The sequence below is a fragment of the Abramis brama genome (genome assembly GCF_963993115.1).
Source record: "Abramis brama genome assembly, chromosome: 14".
NCBI classification, from domain to species: domain Eukaryota; kingdom Metazoa; phylum Chordata; class Actinopteri; order Cypriniformes; family Leuciscidae; genus Abramis; species Abramis brama.
In genome coordinates, this window is record NC_139976.1 from 38,252,044 (window position 1) to 38,266,312 (window position 14,269).

Consider the following 14,269-nt stretch of genomic DNA (forward strand, 5'->3'; position numbering starts at 1 on the left):
GGCAAAGAGCTTGCGTATGAAAACAAGAACCAGGTGAACCACATCTACGAGGTTTTAAGAGTATGCATTCTCAGATACATCTGACGAACTGATTCTTAATTGCTCTCCATTGGGTTCAATAAGCTAGAAACTAGTTTCTTCAATGAGAGTTTTCTTAAATTTCCCCCTGACCCACACTCCTAACGCTAAAGCGTACATGCACACCTAAGGTTAATAGCCATGCGTCACTGGTGAGAGATATTAGGCTAGAGACCAAAGCACCACAAAGCAGGGTTAGTATGAGAAAAGGAAGGGAAAGGATCAGGTTGCCACATGAAGTCATTACAGACGGAGAACAGCAAGGACACGGATCTCCTTGACCTTTAGGTTTTCCAAGTCTTTCTGGTATTTCAGACGCAGTAATGTTGCACTGTCTTGTTGATTCATTTCCTCAGTCAATTCGGACACCCGGGACACAAGCTTCTGGATCCGCTCTTTGAGGGAACTCCTGGTTGGCTCGCCATCCACAGGTCCGACGGCGTCCGTGAGCTCTTCCATCTCTCGATCGAAGCGGGCTTGCAGGTTGTTACGCTCAATCTCATGCTTCTTCTTAAGGTTCTCCATGCACTCGGTCAGGGAGTCGATCTCTTTCACGTTCTCCTCGGATCTCAGCTTCAAAGTCTCGCCGGCTTTGGCCACTTCCAGTCTCAGCTTCTCTGCTTCTTGCTCGTACTCCTCCTTTAATTCTCGCAGTTCCTTTTTATGCTTCGCCATCGTGTCCTGAAGCTGAATGGTCCCGTCCACGGAGTCGATCGGTTCTCCTTCGATCTGAATGTGGGTTACTGCCATTAAATCGCCACTTTTGGGACTCTGGACGCTTGAAGAAACTTGCTTGTCCTCTAGTTCAGACTGAAGTTGTGCTCTCAAATCAGAACGGTTTAAACGTTTCATCGCTGGGAAGATCTTCAGAATTACAAAGCACATGGTTATGTCCATTACGGCCTCACGAATGTACTCGGACCGGCATCTTTGCATGTCGCAGTTCGAAAGACTCAAAGCCAACGACTGCATCTGCTCATTTGTTCGTTCCCTAATAGCCGAAGTGGTTTGATTCAGTAACACCACTTTCTTCTGAACGACTTCAGTGAGACTCTTTATAACGCAGGGATTGGTGGCATCATCAAACAAATGATTCAAAACATCACTCAATTGTCCAGCGCTCTCATCTGTGCAAGTTGCATCACTTTCACGTTCTTTAAGGTTGGAGAGATTATGCATGAGAAGCAGCATTTCATTATCCGCTAGCATACGCTGAATCACGGTTCTTACGGTTTCTAGGGTTTCCTCGTCCTCTAAACCACCTAAAACTTTATGCAGAATCCTTCTCTCAAACATCATTCCTGCCTGATTCTCGTCCAAAATGTTGCCGCTGGACGAATCGCATTCTGTAGTTGCCTTACTGCCAATTATCATGTCGAGTACATGATTAAGAGACTCAGACTTTCTCTTGAACTCTTCCGCGACTTTCTCAATTACATCTTCCCTTTGCATCGACTCTCCGCACTCGCTTTCGGTTCCCGGTTCACTAGCAAACATCGCCTTCGCTTTCAACGTTCTAACTTCCTCCTGCGAATCTACAAGCATCTGATTACACATCCTCACAGTCTCTTCGTGTTTTGCTAAAAGCTCTGTATTCTGGGACTCAAGTTCTCGACAGACATGCTCAGCGTTTTGAAGCTTCTTCTCCTTCTCTGAAAGCTGGGATTGAAGGACCTCCAATTGGCGCTTGAGTTCGTCTTTCTCCAAATCTGACTCTTTATCGCATCTCTCGCTTTCCGCCACCTGAAATCCAAGACCCCTAAGAGTGGCTTCTTTTAATTGCAATCTTTTCTCTGTATCTTTCAAATTATTACCAAGCGCCTCCAATTTATTAAGAGCCTCTTGCAGCTTCTGCGATTTCTCATCGAGTTCTCGTTCGTACACGTTTTTATCGGCAGTGTCTTCCCGCTCCTGGTTCACGTTTGCTTGCGGATTGCTACGTAGTCTACAAAGCTCAGCTTTCAGCCTGTCTATTTCTCGATCCGCTTCCCTCAACTGGTTTACAATCTCCTGATAGCGCTGGTGCAAAGCCACGTTTTCGTTCGCAAGCAACTCCACTTGCTGCGACAGATCTTTACTGGTCATTTCAGGATGGTCTGGTCTAAAGCAACCGGATGCACATGGATTCTCCGTTTTCTGCTGGACTTTTCCCAACATGTCCTCCATGGTGACCAAACGAGCTTCATAATCTCGGATACAATCTCCAGCTCTTTCCAAGCTTTTCCTCATCGTCTCACTCTCAATTTCCTGTTGATTCTTGAGGCTTTCCAACAGTTTTTGGCATTGCATCATTTCACCCACTGACCTACTTTCCTGTCCTTGAGGAGATTCAACCCAAATGTATTCGCTATGCAAGTGTAAGAGCTTTATCAGCTCCCTTAATGTCAGAGGCTCATTTGCGTCTATCAAGCCCTCGAGCTCTCTAATCTTTCCCTCGCTATCCTGAAGTATGAAACTGACCGCTTTTTGAATGGAGTTTGAGGGACAGACCTCGGAGATGGCAGTGTTTTTGGTGTCAGAAAGGCAAGGTTCCTTTGTGGGCCAGTGTGAGAGAGAAAGGCCAAGCTGTGCTTGCATGTTGCGCTTTTTCAGTTCTTGCAGCTGCAGGAGCTCTTTGGTTTCCTGGTACTTCTTTGTTAAGCTCTGAGCTTGAGAACTAACCAGTTCAGTCCTCTTCATCAGGGGCTCTGTCTCAAGACTCAAAGGGGAATCCAGCTTGGAAAAGGGGACCAGACAGTTGATTAACAGTCAGCATTGGTCAATAAGTCAATCTAGATTATTAATCAACAATTATTCATAAGTTTTTAAGGGAAATTTACTTCATTACATCTGTTTCTAATCAATCTATTGAGGTTAAATTCATTCAGCTTCTTTCATGGAATGATGCACATTAGAACGCTAGAAAAAATTAATGGCAAAAGGTTAGTAAATCAAAACAATGCATGCATATTAAAAGGTTAAGGAGTTGTTTCATGAGGTAAGTGACGTAAAATTAGTGCGAGGTAAGAATGCCAGAACAGTTATATGCCATCCAGTTATAAGCCTGCAGTTCTTTTGTGGAACAACGTCACCTGACTATTAAACAACCACTAATGTCTGTTCATAGCAAACCTTTTGATTAAAAGGTGAATAAAATCCGTTAAAGACAAGATGAAATGTGTCCTGGACAGATATTGAACAGAGCATCACCGTTTGAGTGTACTTGATATGCGGAACGATGCCATGTTTAAGATAAAATCACCCCATATTTGCTTTTAATATATAAAAGCTTTAACTTTGCTACACTGAAAACATACATTAGAAAAATATCGAACTGTGAAGCTATTTAATCCCAAACAAGTCAATAAAAGATGGCTGTAAGCAATTTTGAGTCCAAATTAAGCTCAGAAAACAATGCAACAATATTCTGAACAAAACTAAACACACACACACACACACACACGAAACACACATACATACTCTATAGCATATATTGAAAAAGTCAGGAATAAGGTTAAAAATGAGATGAACGAATGGTTAAATATGAATAAAACATATCATGCACATTTGCCCTTAATAGGCATCTTGTCATATGCCAATGTTTATGTAGCACCTGTCTGCAAAAGATTAATTTTAAATCATTTTCAACGCCCTTCAGACATACTGATACTCAATGCATTTGATCTGACACTGAAAACTCTTATTTGCCCAATCTTAAACTATTGCATAAATCCTAATAAAACATTTCAATTAAATCTTCAAAATAACATGCTTTAATGTGCATCGAGTAAGAATGTATCTGGAGGGCACAGTAAGTTCTGAGTCTGTTTTCATGCCGTCATCGCATAATGATTAAATTCACGTACAATTAATGTTAATAATTTCTATGTTGGAACATGCAATAGAGTTTGCATGAAATTGAAATGTTTAATGTCATTTTGCTCGAACATGGCAAGAGGAATCTTAAGTAGAGGCAAAAAAAAAAGAGAATAAGAAACAAATCTGTTCGTTTACATGCAACTGTCTCTAGACATGCAAAGCACGCGTTTGCAGCTTCGATGATAAAGATGGAAGCCATGTGTTTGTTTGTCACCTAATAATGAAACACAATGTGCTCAATGGACAAAAAAAAAAACAGTCAATACCTGGAATGGATACATTATTGAAATCATGTGACGTACCGGTGAAATGTAACCGGCGCGGATCTGGTGTTCCCGCTCAAAGGCGTTTTTGAGCTGACCCTCGAGCTCCAGCTTGTGCCGGTTGGAGTCCATTAACTGCTGGTGGCAGCTCTCCAGCTGACCCTTCAACTCTTCCACCTGACAACAGACACAGCACAACCAGAAGTTATGATTTAAAACCAGGGGTGGGAATCTTTTGGTACCTCACGATTCGATTCAAATCAATTCTTGAGGTCATGATTCTCGATTTTGAATCAAATTTCGATTCGATATGTGCATAGAGTTGATTGTAGTTTACTGTTTTGTGTTACTTTTCTTATCTGACTGCGGTAGACAGTTTAATAGGTCCAGAAGGGGAAAAAGAAATGTGAACCTTGAAATTTATTTAGTTTTTCTTACCATTTTGGTCCCAATATAATTAACCCAATATTATAAAATAAATGCCATTTAAGCTGACTATAATCGTTACACGCAGTCTTCTGTAATAAAGCAAGGCAGGCAATTTTATTTTAGATATTAAAAATAGGAACAAAGAATTACAAACAATAGGACAAATACAATAGAAAAAATATTCAAAGTTTTTCAGTTCTGTATAATCTTCACTGTATGAATTTAAATATAAACTGATTCATATTGAAGATAAAAAAGGGTTTATTTTATCTAATGGCAACAGTTTATGAGGCTGCATTCCCTTTAAGAATGAATGCACCGATCTAATATACTGTTACACATCTGATTTTCATAACTTTAATTACTTTAAGTAGTTCTGCGAAGTTAAAGAAGTCTAACACTTTAGAAAATCGATTTTTGAAATTTGTGAATCGATATAAATCGGTTGAAGATAGAATCGCGATTCATATACGAATAATTCTTTTCCCCGCACCACTATTTGAAACCACACCATATTTCAACGTTGCATGTTTGTGCATTGTCTTCTGCATGCCCGTACCCCTTTCTTGTAGCTCTCCACGAGTTTCTCCAGCTCTGATGTGTCTCTGCTGGGATGAGTGGAAGGCAAAGGCACCCTCCTCTCGTCCCTGATGGGCGTCTTCTCCACCTGCTGCCAGCGCTGCTCGATCTCGTCCTCCACCATCTGCTGTCGCTCCCCGGATGGGGGCGGAGCCTCACCCGTGGCCACACCCACACCCTCACCTGAGGCCACGCCCACACCATCAGACTCCACCTTCCCATCGAAGGCCGAGCCGGTGACGCTCTCGTACCTCCTGCGCCGCTCCTCCCGCCTCTTGTTTCGCTCGCTCAGCTCCGCCTGGAAGGAATCGGACTCGTTCGCTCTCTGCTGGGCCAGAGCCTGAGCGATGGGACGAAACTCAGCCCAGTCAAAGGTTTTGGACCGTCCTTCTCGCCTTCGTTCTCTCGCTCGACTCTTCTTTATTCCGGCTTCTCGCTCCACTGACGCTTCAGAGGACGGGGAGTCCGCAGTGAGGTCCGGCCGGGGGAGACCCTCAAACGAGCCTGGGTCGACCGCCAGGCTGGAAAGATTTTATAAGCAAATTGTAAATGTTTTAAAGCAGGGTTCGAACAGACACTGTAAAAAAAAAACACAAATTTGAGGACTTTTCATGCACTACTTTTTTGGTTTTCAAGGACTACTATCAGAGATCGCACTTATCGAAAAACATCTTTAGGATTTTTGTAAGGATTTTTTTTAAACTCACATCACAGATATAAGGTATCCAAAATTCAACTTACACGTTTAATAATATATGAAGACTTCAGACTTCTAAGTGCCATCTGAAATTTTCTTCTAAAATGAGCATTTTTTTCAAGCTCGTATGTTTAAGTTCAGTAATTTCACTTTAATGACAATTAATAGGGCATTTTCATTGCCATTAAAGTGAAATTACTGAACATAAACATAGAAGCTAGCTAAAAATGATCATTCTAGAAGAAAATTTCAGATGGCACTTAGAGGCTTTTGCATCTGAAGTCTTCATATTAAATAAAAAGTTTATAATGGCTATTATTGTTCAATACAAAAGCCAATGTGAGTGATTCCTTCAGAGTGAACACGGGTGAATCTGACTGCAGTAGATGTGAAAGATATGAATAAAAATGATGTTATTTCAGGAATCACTCACATTGGCTGGGCACTTGTAATGACACATCAAGGATGTTAAGAGGCTAAAAGCAGGTTTAAAACTTGCCCCACTGAAGTCAACAGGGTGCAAATTTTAAAAAGAGGATAACACGGTGTAGGCAACACAGATTTTTGTCGTTGTTCTCTGTATTGACAGCACTCCAAATTTACAAAAAAAATGAGCTCAATGTTAAAATTGACCGGAGTTCTCCTTTAATTTTGCGCGAAAAGATAAAATCAAATATATATTGTATTTAAATAAGTCGAGCACTTTTCGAGTACCTCTTCGTAAATATGGCTGTTTTCAAGGGTTTTTCAGGACTTAATTTTCAAAAAGTTGAAAAATAAACCGTTAAAGACAAAAAACTTTCTGGTTGACTATATCATGTGCAGAAACACACCTAGCAACATCTGGTGCCGTGGATGGCCGCACGTTCTTCATGACTGCTTGGATCCAGTTTCGCCGTATTCCTGCGGTCATGGCAGAGAGCGTGTGGACCGCCTCTTGAGTCTGGAAAATTGAGCACATAAAGATTAGAAGAACCTTCCGATTCATTAATATTTCAATGAAAAGAACCAAACTTGCTCAGGCTAACAACTGGACTATCGGTCTCTGCAGTGCTTGTACGCCAGAGTTCAGTTACAGAACCAAGTACAACTACTAAAAACGTCTTTATAACATGACGTGCTAAATAAAATTAAAATGAAATGAAAGGGAAAAAAAGTCCATAAAATGAAATAAAATAGAAAGTCAAAAAAATTTAATAAAATATAAAGTCCATAACAATTTAACAAAATGTCCATAAAATAAAAAAATAAAATAAATCCAAACTATAAAAGTCCATAAAATAAAATATAAAGTCCATAAAACAAAAGTTAATAAAATATAAGGAATAATCTTCAGACAGACTTACGTGAATCTGGAAGCCATAGTTGCGTTGAGCTTGATACTCTGTAACATTATAGCATGTACTGAGGTCAATCTCTCCATCGAGATCAGACGCCTGTGGACATTCAGTGACAGAAACGTCATCAATTACAGCAATCAGGCTGATTATCAAAATAAAACATAATAACTCTAAAGAGGGTGAAAAAATAAATCCAGGATAAACCACAAATGTGCGCACTGAACTTCTTCAAACACAGATTACCTCTTCAGCAATAGAATCCTTGTAGTATCGAAGACTGTGATCGGTCAGCACAAACCAATACTTCTTCCACTGAAACAGAAAAGCATAAAATGACACTTAAGACTCTAGAATAGACATCATAATACATATAGAGCTGAAACGCATCAGATAATTACACAGAGCCCTCGGTCCCAGACAACCCTGCATCAGTCTGGCTTTTAAGACATTTATCCTCCTTTAAAGAGCGTGTGGAAAAAGTTGAGAGGCTTTATCCTTTCAACTTCGACCTATTGAAGCAGTGCAATCAAAGTGTGCCGTGGCCTTTAAACGGCATCAGTGCACGCTTTGAGTCGGGCGTTTGAGCTGACAGACGGATCAAAACTGCTGCCCATCTTCAGGAAATAAAGAAAACTAACTTGCTCAAATTAAATAATTCACACTGCAAAATTATAACTGCAGTAAATAATGTTATTAATGTAATGTTTTTGAATATACAAAAAAAAATTCAATGATACTATAATACATTAAACTGCCAGTAGGTGGCGGTAAGACACTTAATGAGTGAGTCATTGAATCATTCATTCAACCAATTCATTCGAAACACTGAATCATTCAGTAACAAAACAAGTGTTGCTTTGAGATGCGCAATAGTTCTGCTGTCAACTAGTTGGTGAAATAGAAGAACAGCTAATTTTGAGTCTAAAATGAAAGTAATTTAATATTAACTACTTGTTTATTGAACTGTAACATCTGTAAACATATTCAGCTCAACAGCTCTCATATGTTCCTTGGTCAAATATAAAAAATTAATGGTTTCATATCGGTGCAACCCTAATAATACTAATACTAAAATATTGTAAATGTTTTCAAATAAAAAGTAATATTTGCAATGTTTTTTTTTAAATATAAGTATAAACCACAGGTAAAATCATTGTTTACATATTGTGAATATTCATTTATCAGCCAGCAGTTTCAGATTCAGTATTTCATTCCTCAACGTTACGCGTCTGTGAGATCTAATCAATTTCTGTTTGTTGTTTATTGAAACACAAGCTTACCTGGCCTTGTTCATCAAGTTTCACCATCCATCCTTTCTTGAAGTTCAGCAGGTCTGGCTGTGATGAAGAGGGAAACAGTCATGAGTATAATCAGAGGAAGAGCAGACATCAGCTCGCCTCACTTTTACACATTTCTACCAGCGTTTTCTGCACTTCGGTTCTTTTACACTCTTGGGTGAGACAGAGACGCACGTCAGGGTGTCTCTCTGGACTACTCGACTTACACACACACTCTGAGTCTCTCTTGAAGAGCTCGAGTGCTCCAGACAAAAGCAACAACAAAACAGGCAATTTGTGTATTGAGTCCAGGGAAAACAGGGTGTTAAGAGTGCTGGACGGAGCAACACACACACACACACACACACACACACACACGTGTTTGTTTTCTATACTTGTGAGGACCTCCATAGAAGTAATGTTTTTTATACTGTACAAACTGTATATTCTCTCCCCTTACACTAACCCGACCCCTAAACCTGCCCATCACACACTCTCTCTCTCTCACTCACTCACTCACTCATTTATCTCTCTCACACACACTCACTCACTCTCTCTCTTTATCTCTCTCTCACACTCACTCAAACACACTCACTCACTCTCTATCTCTCTCACACACTCACTTTATCTCTCTCACACACTCACTTTATCTCTCTCACACACTCACTTTATCTCACTCACACACTCACTCACTCACTCACTCACTCACTCACTCACTCACTCACTCACTCACTCACTCACTCACTCACTCACTCACGAGATATACTTCTTTAAGTCAATATGACTTAGAAAGTGTTTTTGTGTTCCAATGTGGTGCTTTTTTTTGTGTGTGTGCGCGTGTGTGAAAATGCACTAGATGGATGTTTTGACCTCTGCGTCTGTGTTGGCAATGAAGACATTATTTTCAAAGAAAAAACATTTAAATATGTAATTCTGGTGATCAAAGATGAGATTTAAGGGATAAAATGATTGACTACAGGGAGACTTTCAGTAATTTCATTGTGTGTTTTAGTTGGTCATCACAAACTCTGGTTTTTATTTAGTTATTTTGTTTTAGTCAGTGAAAGAATGTTGTTGATGAAAACATTCTTCATCTGAAATCAACACTGACATTTTACAACCTCAACTAACTTCACCATGTCAAAAAATGGTCTAATTATCTGTTTTAAGAGACACAGTGCATGATGGTCTTTTGACAAAACCTTCAATTTATTAATAAGGAGTAAAGCATTTTTGTTCATTTTTTTCTTTCTAAGAAATAATAGCCTGTCAATGCTTTTTAAATGAATTAATAGGTAGAATAATTGGTAGGTATTTTTTTTTAAACGTGTTTGTAGCCTGTCCAATATATAAAACGTTTGCAAAGAGAGTTTTGGACAGCAGTGATCTTCATCTAACTCTGAAGTCTCTGTAAATCGAGATGTTCTTTTAAATCACGCTGACTAAAATATTCCAAAACAGTAGTCCATCTTTCCCTTCAAAACAAGCCAAATCCTGCTGCCGTTCTCTTTAACCTTTGAACCTCAGAGAACAACAGAGCAATTGTGAGGGTTTGGAAGAGATTCACACACACACACACACACACACACACACACACACACACACACACACACACACACACACACACACACACAGAGTTCTCTGACTTTAGAAGTGGCAGGACACACTTTATATAACCTTAATTTTCTATAGCGCTTTTAACTGTACATCTCAAAGCGCTTTATATAAACAAATAAACACACCATATAAAATAATCCACAATATAAAATTAAAGTAACAAAATACACCATATAAAATAATGCACAATGAAACATTTATGCAAATGTTCAATTAAAAGCTACCCTAAAAAAAAAAGTTTTAAGGTAAGATTTAAAAATGCTTAGAGATTTTGTTTGATCTCGATCGGTAACTAACAAGGCATTACAATAATCAATACGGGAAAACACAAAAGTGTTAATCAACCTGACATGTTAAAAAAAATAATAATAATGTATAGATGGGTAGATAGATATAGAATAGAAGGTGTTAGTATTAATGGAAAGTGAATGGATCGACCTATCTATAAATTTTAGTTTTTTTGACATGTACTGCGTTAGAATTAACTGGGAAGGGTCATAGCACTTACATGTTATTGTCCTATTGTTAGTTTAACTGGTGGATAAAAGAATCTGCTAAATGATTAAATGTAAATGTGAAAGGCAGCATTGGACGCAATCTGGCAATATTTCTAAGATGGAAGAAAGAGGTTTTAACAGTATTTTGGACAGTAAGTGGACTTTCAGACTTTTCAGCGTGTAGTCGGACATGTTCCCGGTCCACGACACCACAAGACTTCAGGAGTCAGACTGGTGTAACCTGAAGCAGGCGTGAGTGGACCTTCAGACGTCCAGCTAGAGACAGGGGTGTGTCTTACGGTCATGACGGACTCGGTGGTCCTGCGGTCCAGGGATTTGGCTCGTCTCAGAGGAGGAAGGCTGGAGTGATAGAAGTCTAAACCCTGCGCCGGGTCCGTCTTCTGCTCCTGAAACACGGGGAACAAACAATACTGAGAAACGTTTTAGGCAAACGCAACATCACATGTTAAGCAATTACCCAGAAAACTAGAGATGCACTGATATTAAAAGTGTGTCGATGCCTATAAGTCACTAATTAGTAGGAATGCACCGATTTCAACATTTTGACCGATAACGATGATTTTTCATATTTGAAAGCCGATAATCGGTATGTTGGCCGCATAAAAGTCTCATTATGTCCCAATCACACAATTATAATGATGTTCTCATTATAATTTTATGTAGACTATATGACTATATGTTGCACTGAACTATATTTTCCTTTTTTGAAGCGATTCAATCATATTTCAAGTAATTCAAAACCATCATGTTGAACAGTGGCATCTGAAGTGTCTCAGCTGAAGGAGATAATACATTATTTATCAGCTTTAATATATGGGACCGATAACCATAACATTAAAAATGATCATATACCGTCCGATACCGATATATCGTGCATCCCTAATAATTAGTTTAATAATTACTGCAATTATGTTATGTCTGAAAACTAATAAAAGTCTCTTCTGCTCTCCAAAGCTGCATTTATTTGATCAAAAATACAGCAAAAACAGTGAAATATTATTCTAATGTAAATCATCTGTTTTCTATGTGAATATACAGTAAAGTGTAATTTATTCCTGTGAATTTTCAGCATCATTACTCCAGTCTTCAGTGTCACATGATCCTTCAGAAATCACTCTAATATGATGATTTGATGATCAAGAAACATTTATGATTATTATCAATGTTGAAAACCATTATATTTTTTAAGCATTTATTTGAAATAGAATCTTTTGTAACATTATAAATGCCTTAACTGTCACTTTTGATCAAATGAATGTGTCCTTGATGAATATAAGTATTATTTTCTCTTTTTTTTTAATTGTACTGACCCCAAACTTTTGAACAGTTGTCTACATTTGTCTAAATGCATTAAAAATAAAATAGTAAAAGCTAATATTTTCCAAAAGATGAGTCTTATTAAATTTGCATTTTATAGCTTAACTTAAAGTGAGCATAAAATGATGGCAAAGTTAATCTAAATGTAAAAATATGGGAATCTAGCATGCACAATTAAATGTTCAATATTTATCTAATGTTAACAGATAATGATAACCGATATGGCACTGATATATGCATCCCTAAAACACCCCATTAAAAACTATAATTTGTTAAAGTGTTGCACCAGATGTTGAAAGCAGTTTTATTCAAGAGTGTGTGGAAATGTTTATCCATTCGCTGAAGATGTTTTGCCTCATATCTGAGCAGCTTGCCTGGATATAAATGCGTAATTATGTCCATATGCTCTAGAATAATATTTGACAGACAAGTGAGAAGCTTCATAAACAGCTCTTCAATGGCCTTGAGAATGAGGCAGAACACGCCAGCTTCGCATCTGAACCCTGAGCGGACCTTGAAACCAGCGAAGACAAACTTGGGCTCTCGGCCTCACTGTAGATTCAGCTTCTGATACACTGACAAATGCCTTCGCTTGCAACAATAATCTGTGTTATTTTTCAGAGCGGTTTGGCCTGTGAAACAGTGGTGTTTGTGCTCCTTCACTGATCACACACACACACACACACACACACACACACACACACACACACACGGCGAACGGAAGATACCATCACTGAAAAATGTCAAAAACAAGAGGCTTGATCAAAATCTCTATTGCTCACATTGTGGAAAACCACTGAACCTGCGTAAGTGGAAACAGAAACAAAAGGTGAGCTTTTACTAGTGGTAGTTTTAGTGTGTGTGTGTGTGTGTGTGTGTGTGTGTGTGTGTGTGTGTGTGCGTGCTTGTGCATTAGTGAGTGAGCTTGTGCATGCGTGTGTTTGTGTGTGTGTGTGTGTGTGTGTGTGTGCTTGTGCGTGCGTGTGTGTGTGTGTATGCGTGTGTGTGTGTGCATTAGTGAGTGAGCTTGTGCATGCGTGTGTTTGTGTGTGTGTGTGTGTGTGTGTGCTTGTGCGTGCGTGTGTGTGTATGCGTGTGTGTGTGTGTGTGTGTGTGTGCGTGCTTGTGCATTAGTGAGTGAGCTTGTGCATGCGTGTGTTTGTGTGTGTGTGTGTGTGTGCTTGTGCGTGCGTGTGTATGCGTGAGTGAGTGTGTGTGTGTGTGTGTCTGTGTGTGTGTGTGCTTGTGCATGCGTGTGTATGCGTGAGTGAGTGTGTGTGTGTGTGTGTGTGCTTGTGCATTAGTGAGTGAGCTTGTGCATGCGTGTGTTTGTGTGTGTGTGTGTGTGTGTGTGTGTGCTTGTGCGTGCGTGCGTATGCGTGAGTGAGTGTGTGTGTGTGTGTGTGTGTGTGCTTGCGTATACGTGAGTGAGTGTGTGTGTGTGTGTGTGCTTGTGCGTGCGTATACGTGAGTGAGTGTGTGTGTGTGTGTGTGTGTGCTTGTGCGTGCGTGTGTGTGCGTGAGTGAGTGTGTGTGTGTGTGTGCTTGTGCGTGCGTGTATGCGTGAGTGAGTGTGTGTGTGTGTGTGTGTGCATGAGAGTGCGTGTGTGTATGCCTGAGTGAGTGTGTGTGCTTGTGTGTGAGTGTGTGTGTGCGAGTGTGCTTGTGCGTGTATGTGCGTGTGTGTGTGTGTGTGAGTGTGCTTGTGTGTGTGTGTGTGCGCTTGTGTGTGTATGCGTGAGTGTGCTTGTGCATGTGCGTGTGTGTGTGTGTGTGTGTGTGTAATGAGTCTGTGTGTGTGTGAGACAGTGTGTGTGTGAGACAGTGTGTGTGTGTGTGTGTGTGTGTGTGAGTGTGTGTGTGTGTGTGTGAGTGTGCTTGTGTGTGTGTGTGAGTGTGCTTGTGTGTGTGTGTGTGTGTGTGTGTGTGTGTGTGTGTGTGTGTGTGTGTGTGTGTGTGAGTGAGTGTGCTTGTGTGTGTGTGTGCGCTTGTGTGTGTATGCGTGAGTGTGCTTGTGCATGTGCGTGTGTGTGTGTGTGTAATGAGTCTGTGTGTGTGTGAGACAGTGTGTGTGTGAGACAGTGTGTGTGTGAGTGTGTGTGTGTGTGTGTGTGAGTGTGCTTGTGTGTGTGTGTGAGTGTGCTTGTGTGTGTGTGTGTGTGTGTGTGTGTGTGTGTGTGTGTGTGTGTGTGTGTGTGTGTGTGTGAGTGTGCTTGTGTGTGTGTGTGCGCTTGTGTGTGTATGCGTGAGTGTGCTTGTGCATGTGCGTGTGTGTGTGTGTGTAATGAGTCTGTGT

General features: G+C 40.0%; 1 protein-coding gene across 8 annotated transcripts in view; it reads right to left on the reverse strand.

The window, feature by feature from the left end:
* Nucleotides 1-14,269, reverse strand: part of LOC311095802 (myosin phosphatase Rho interacting protein) — a 72,938-nt gene that overhangs the window by 19,251 nt on the left and 39,418 nt on the right. For 3 of the 8 annotated variants that reach the window (XM_084134595.1, XM_084134596.1, XM_084134598.1), the window contains exons 9-16: nt 10,935-11,042; nt 8,525-8,581; nt 7,488-7,556; nt 7,251-7,340; nt 6,738-6,847; nt 5,188-5,728; nt 4,239-4,376; nt 2,740-2,793 (exon numbers count right to left, since the gene is read on the reverse strand). In XM_084134595.1, coding sequence (XP_083990721.1) covers nt 2,740-2,793; nt 4,239-4,376; nt 5,188-5,728; nt 6,738-6,847; nt 7,251-7,340; nt 7,488-7,556; nt 8,525-8,581; nt 10,935-11,042 — 1,167 coding nt within the window. Of the gene's footprint in view, nt 1-360; nt 2,794-4,238; nt 4,377-5,187; nt 5,729-6,737; nt 6,848-7,250; nt 7,341-7,487; nt 7,557-8,524; nt 8,582-10,934; nt 11,043-14,269 lie in introns of all 8 variants that reach the window. The other 5 variants (XM_084134597.1, XM_084134599.1, XM_084134600.1 and 2 more) reach the window with 2 other exon arrangements.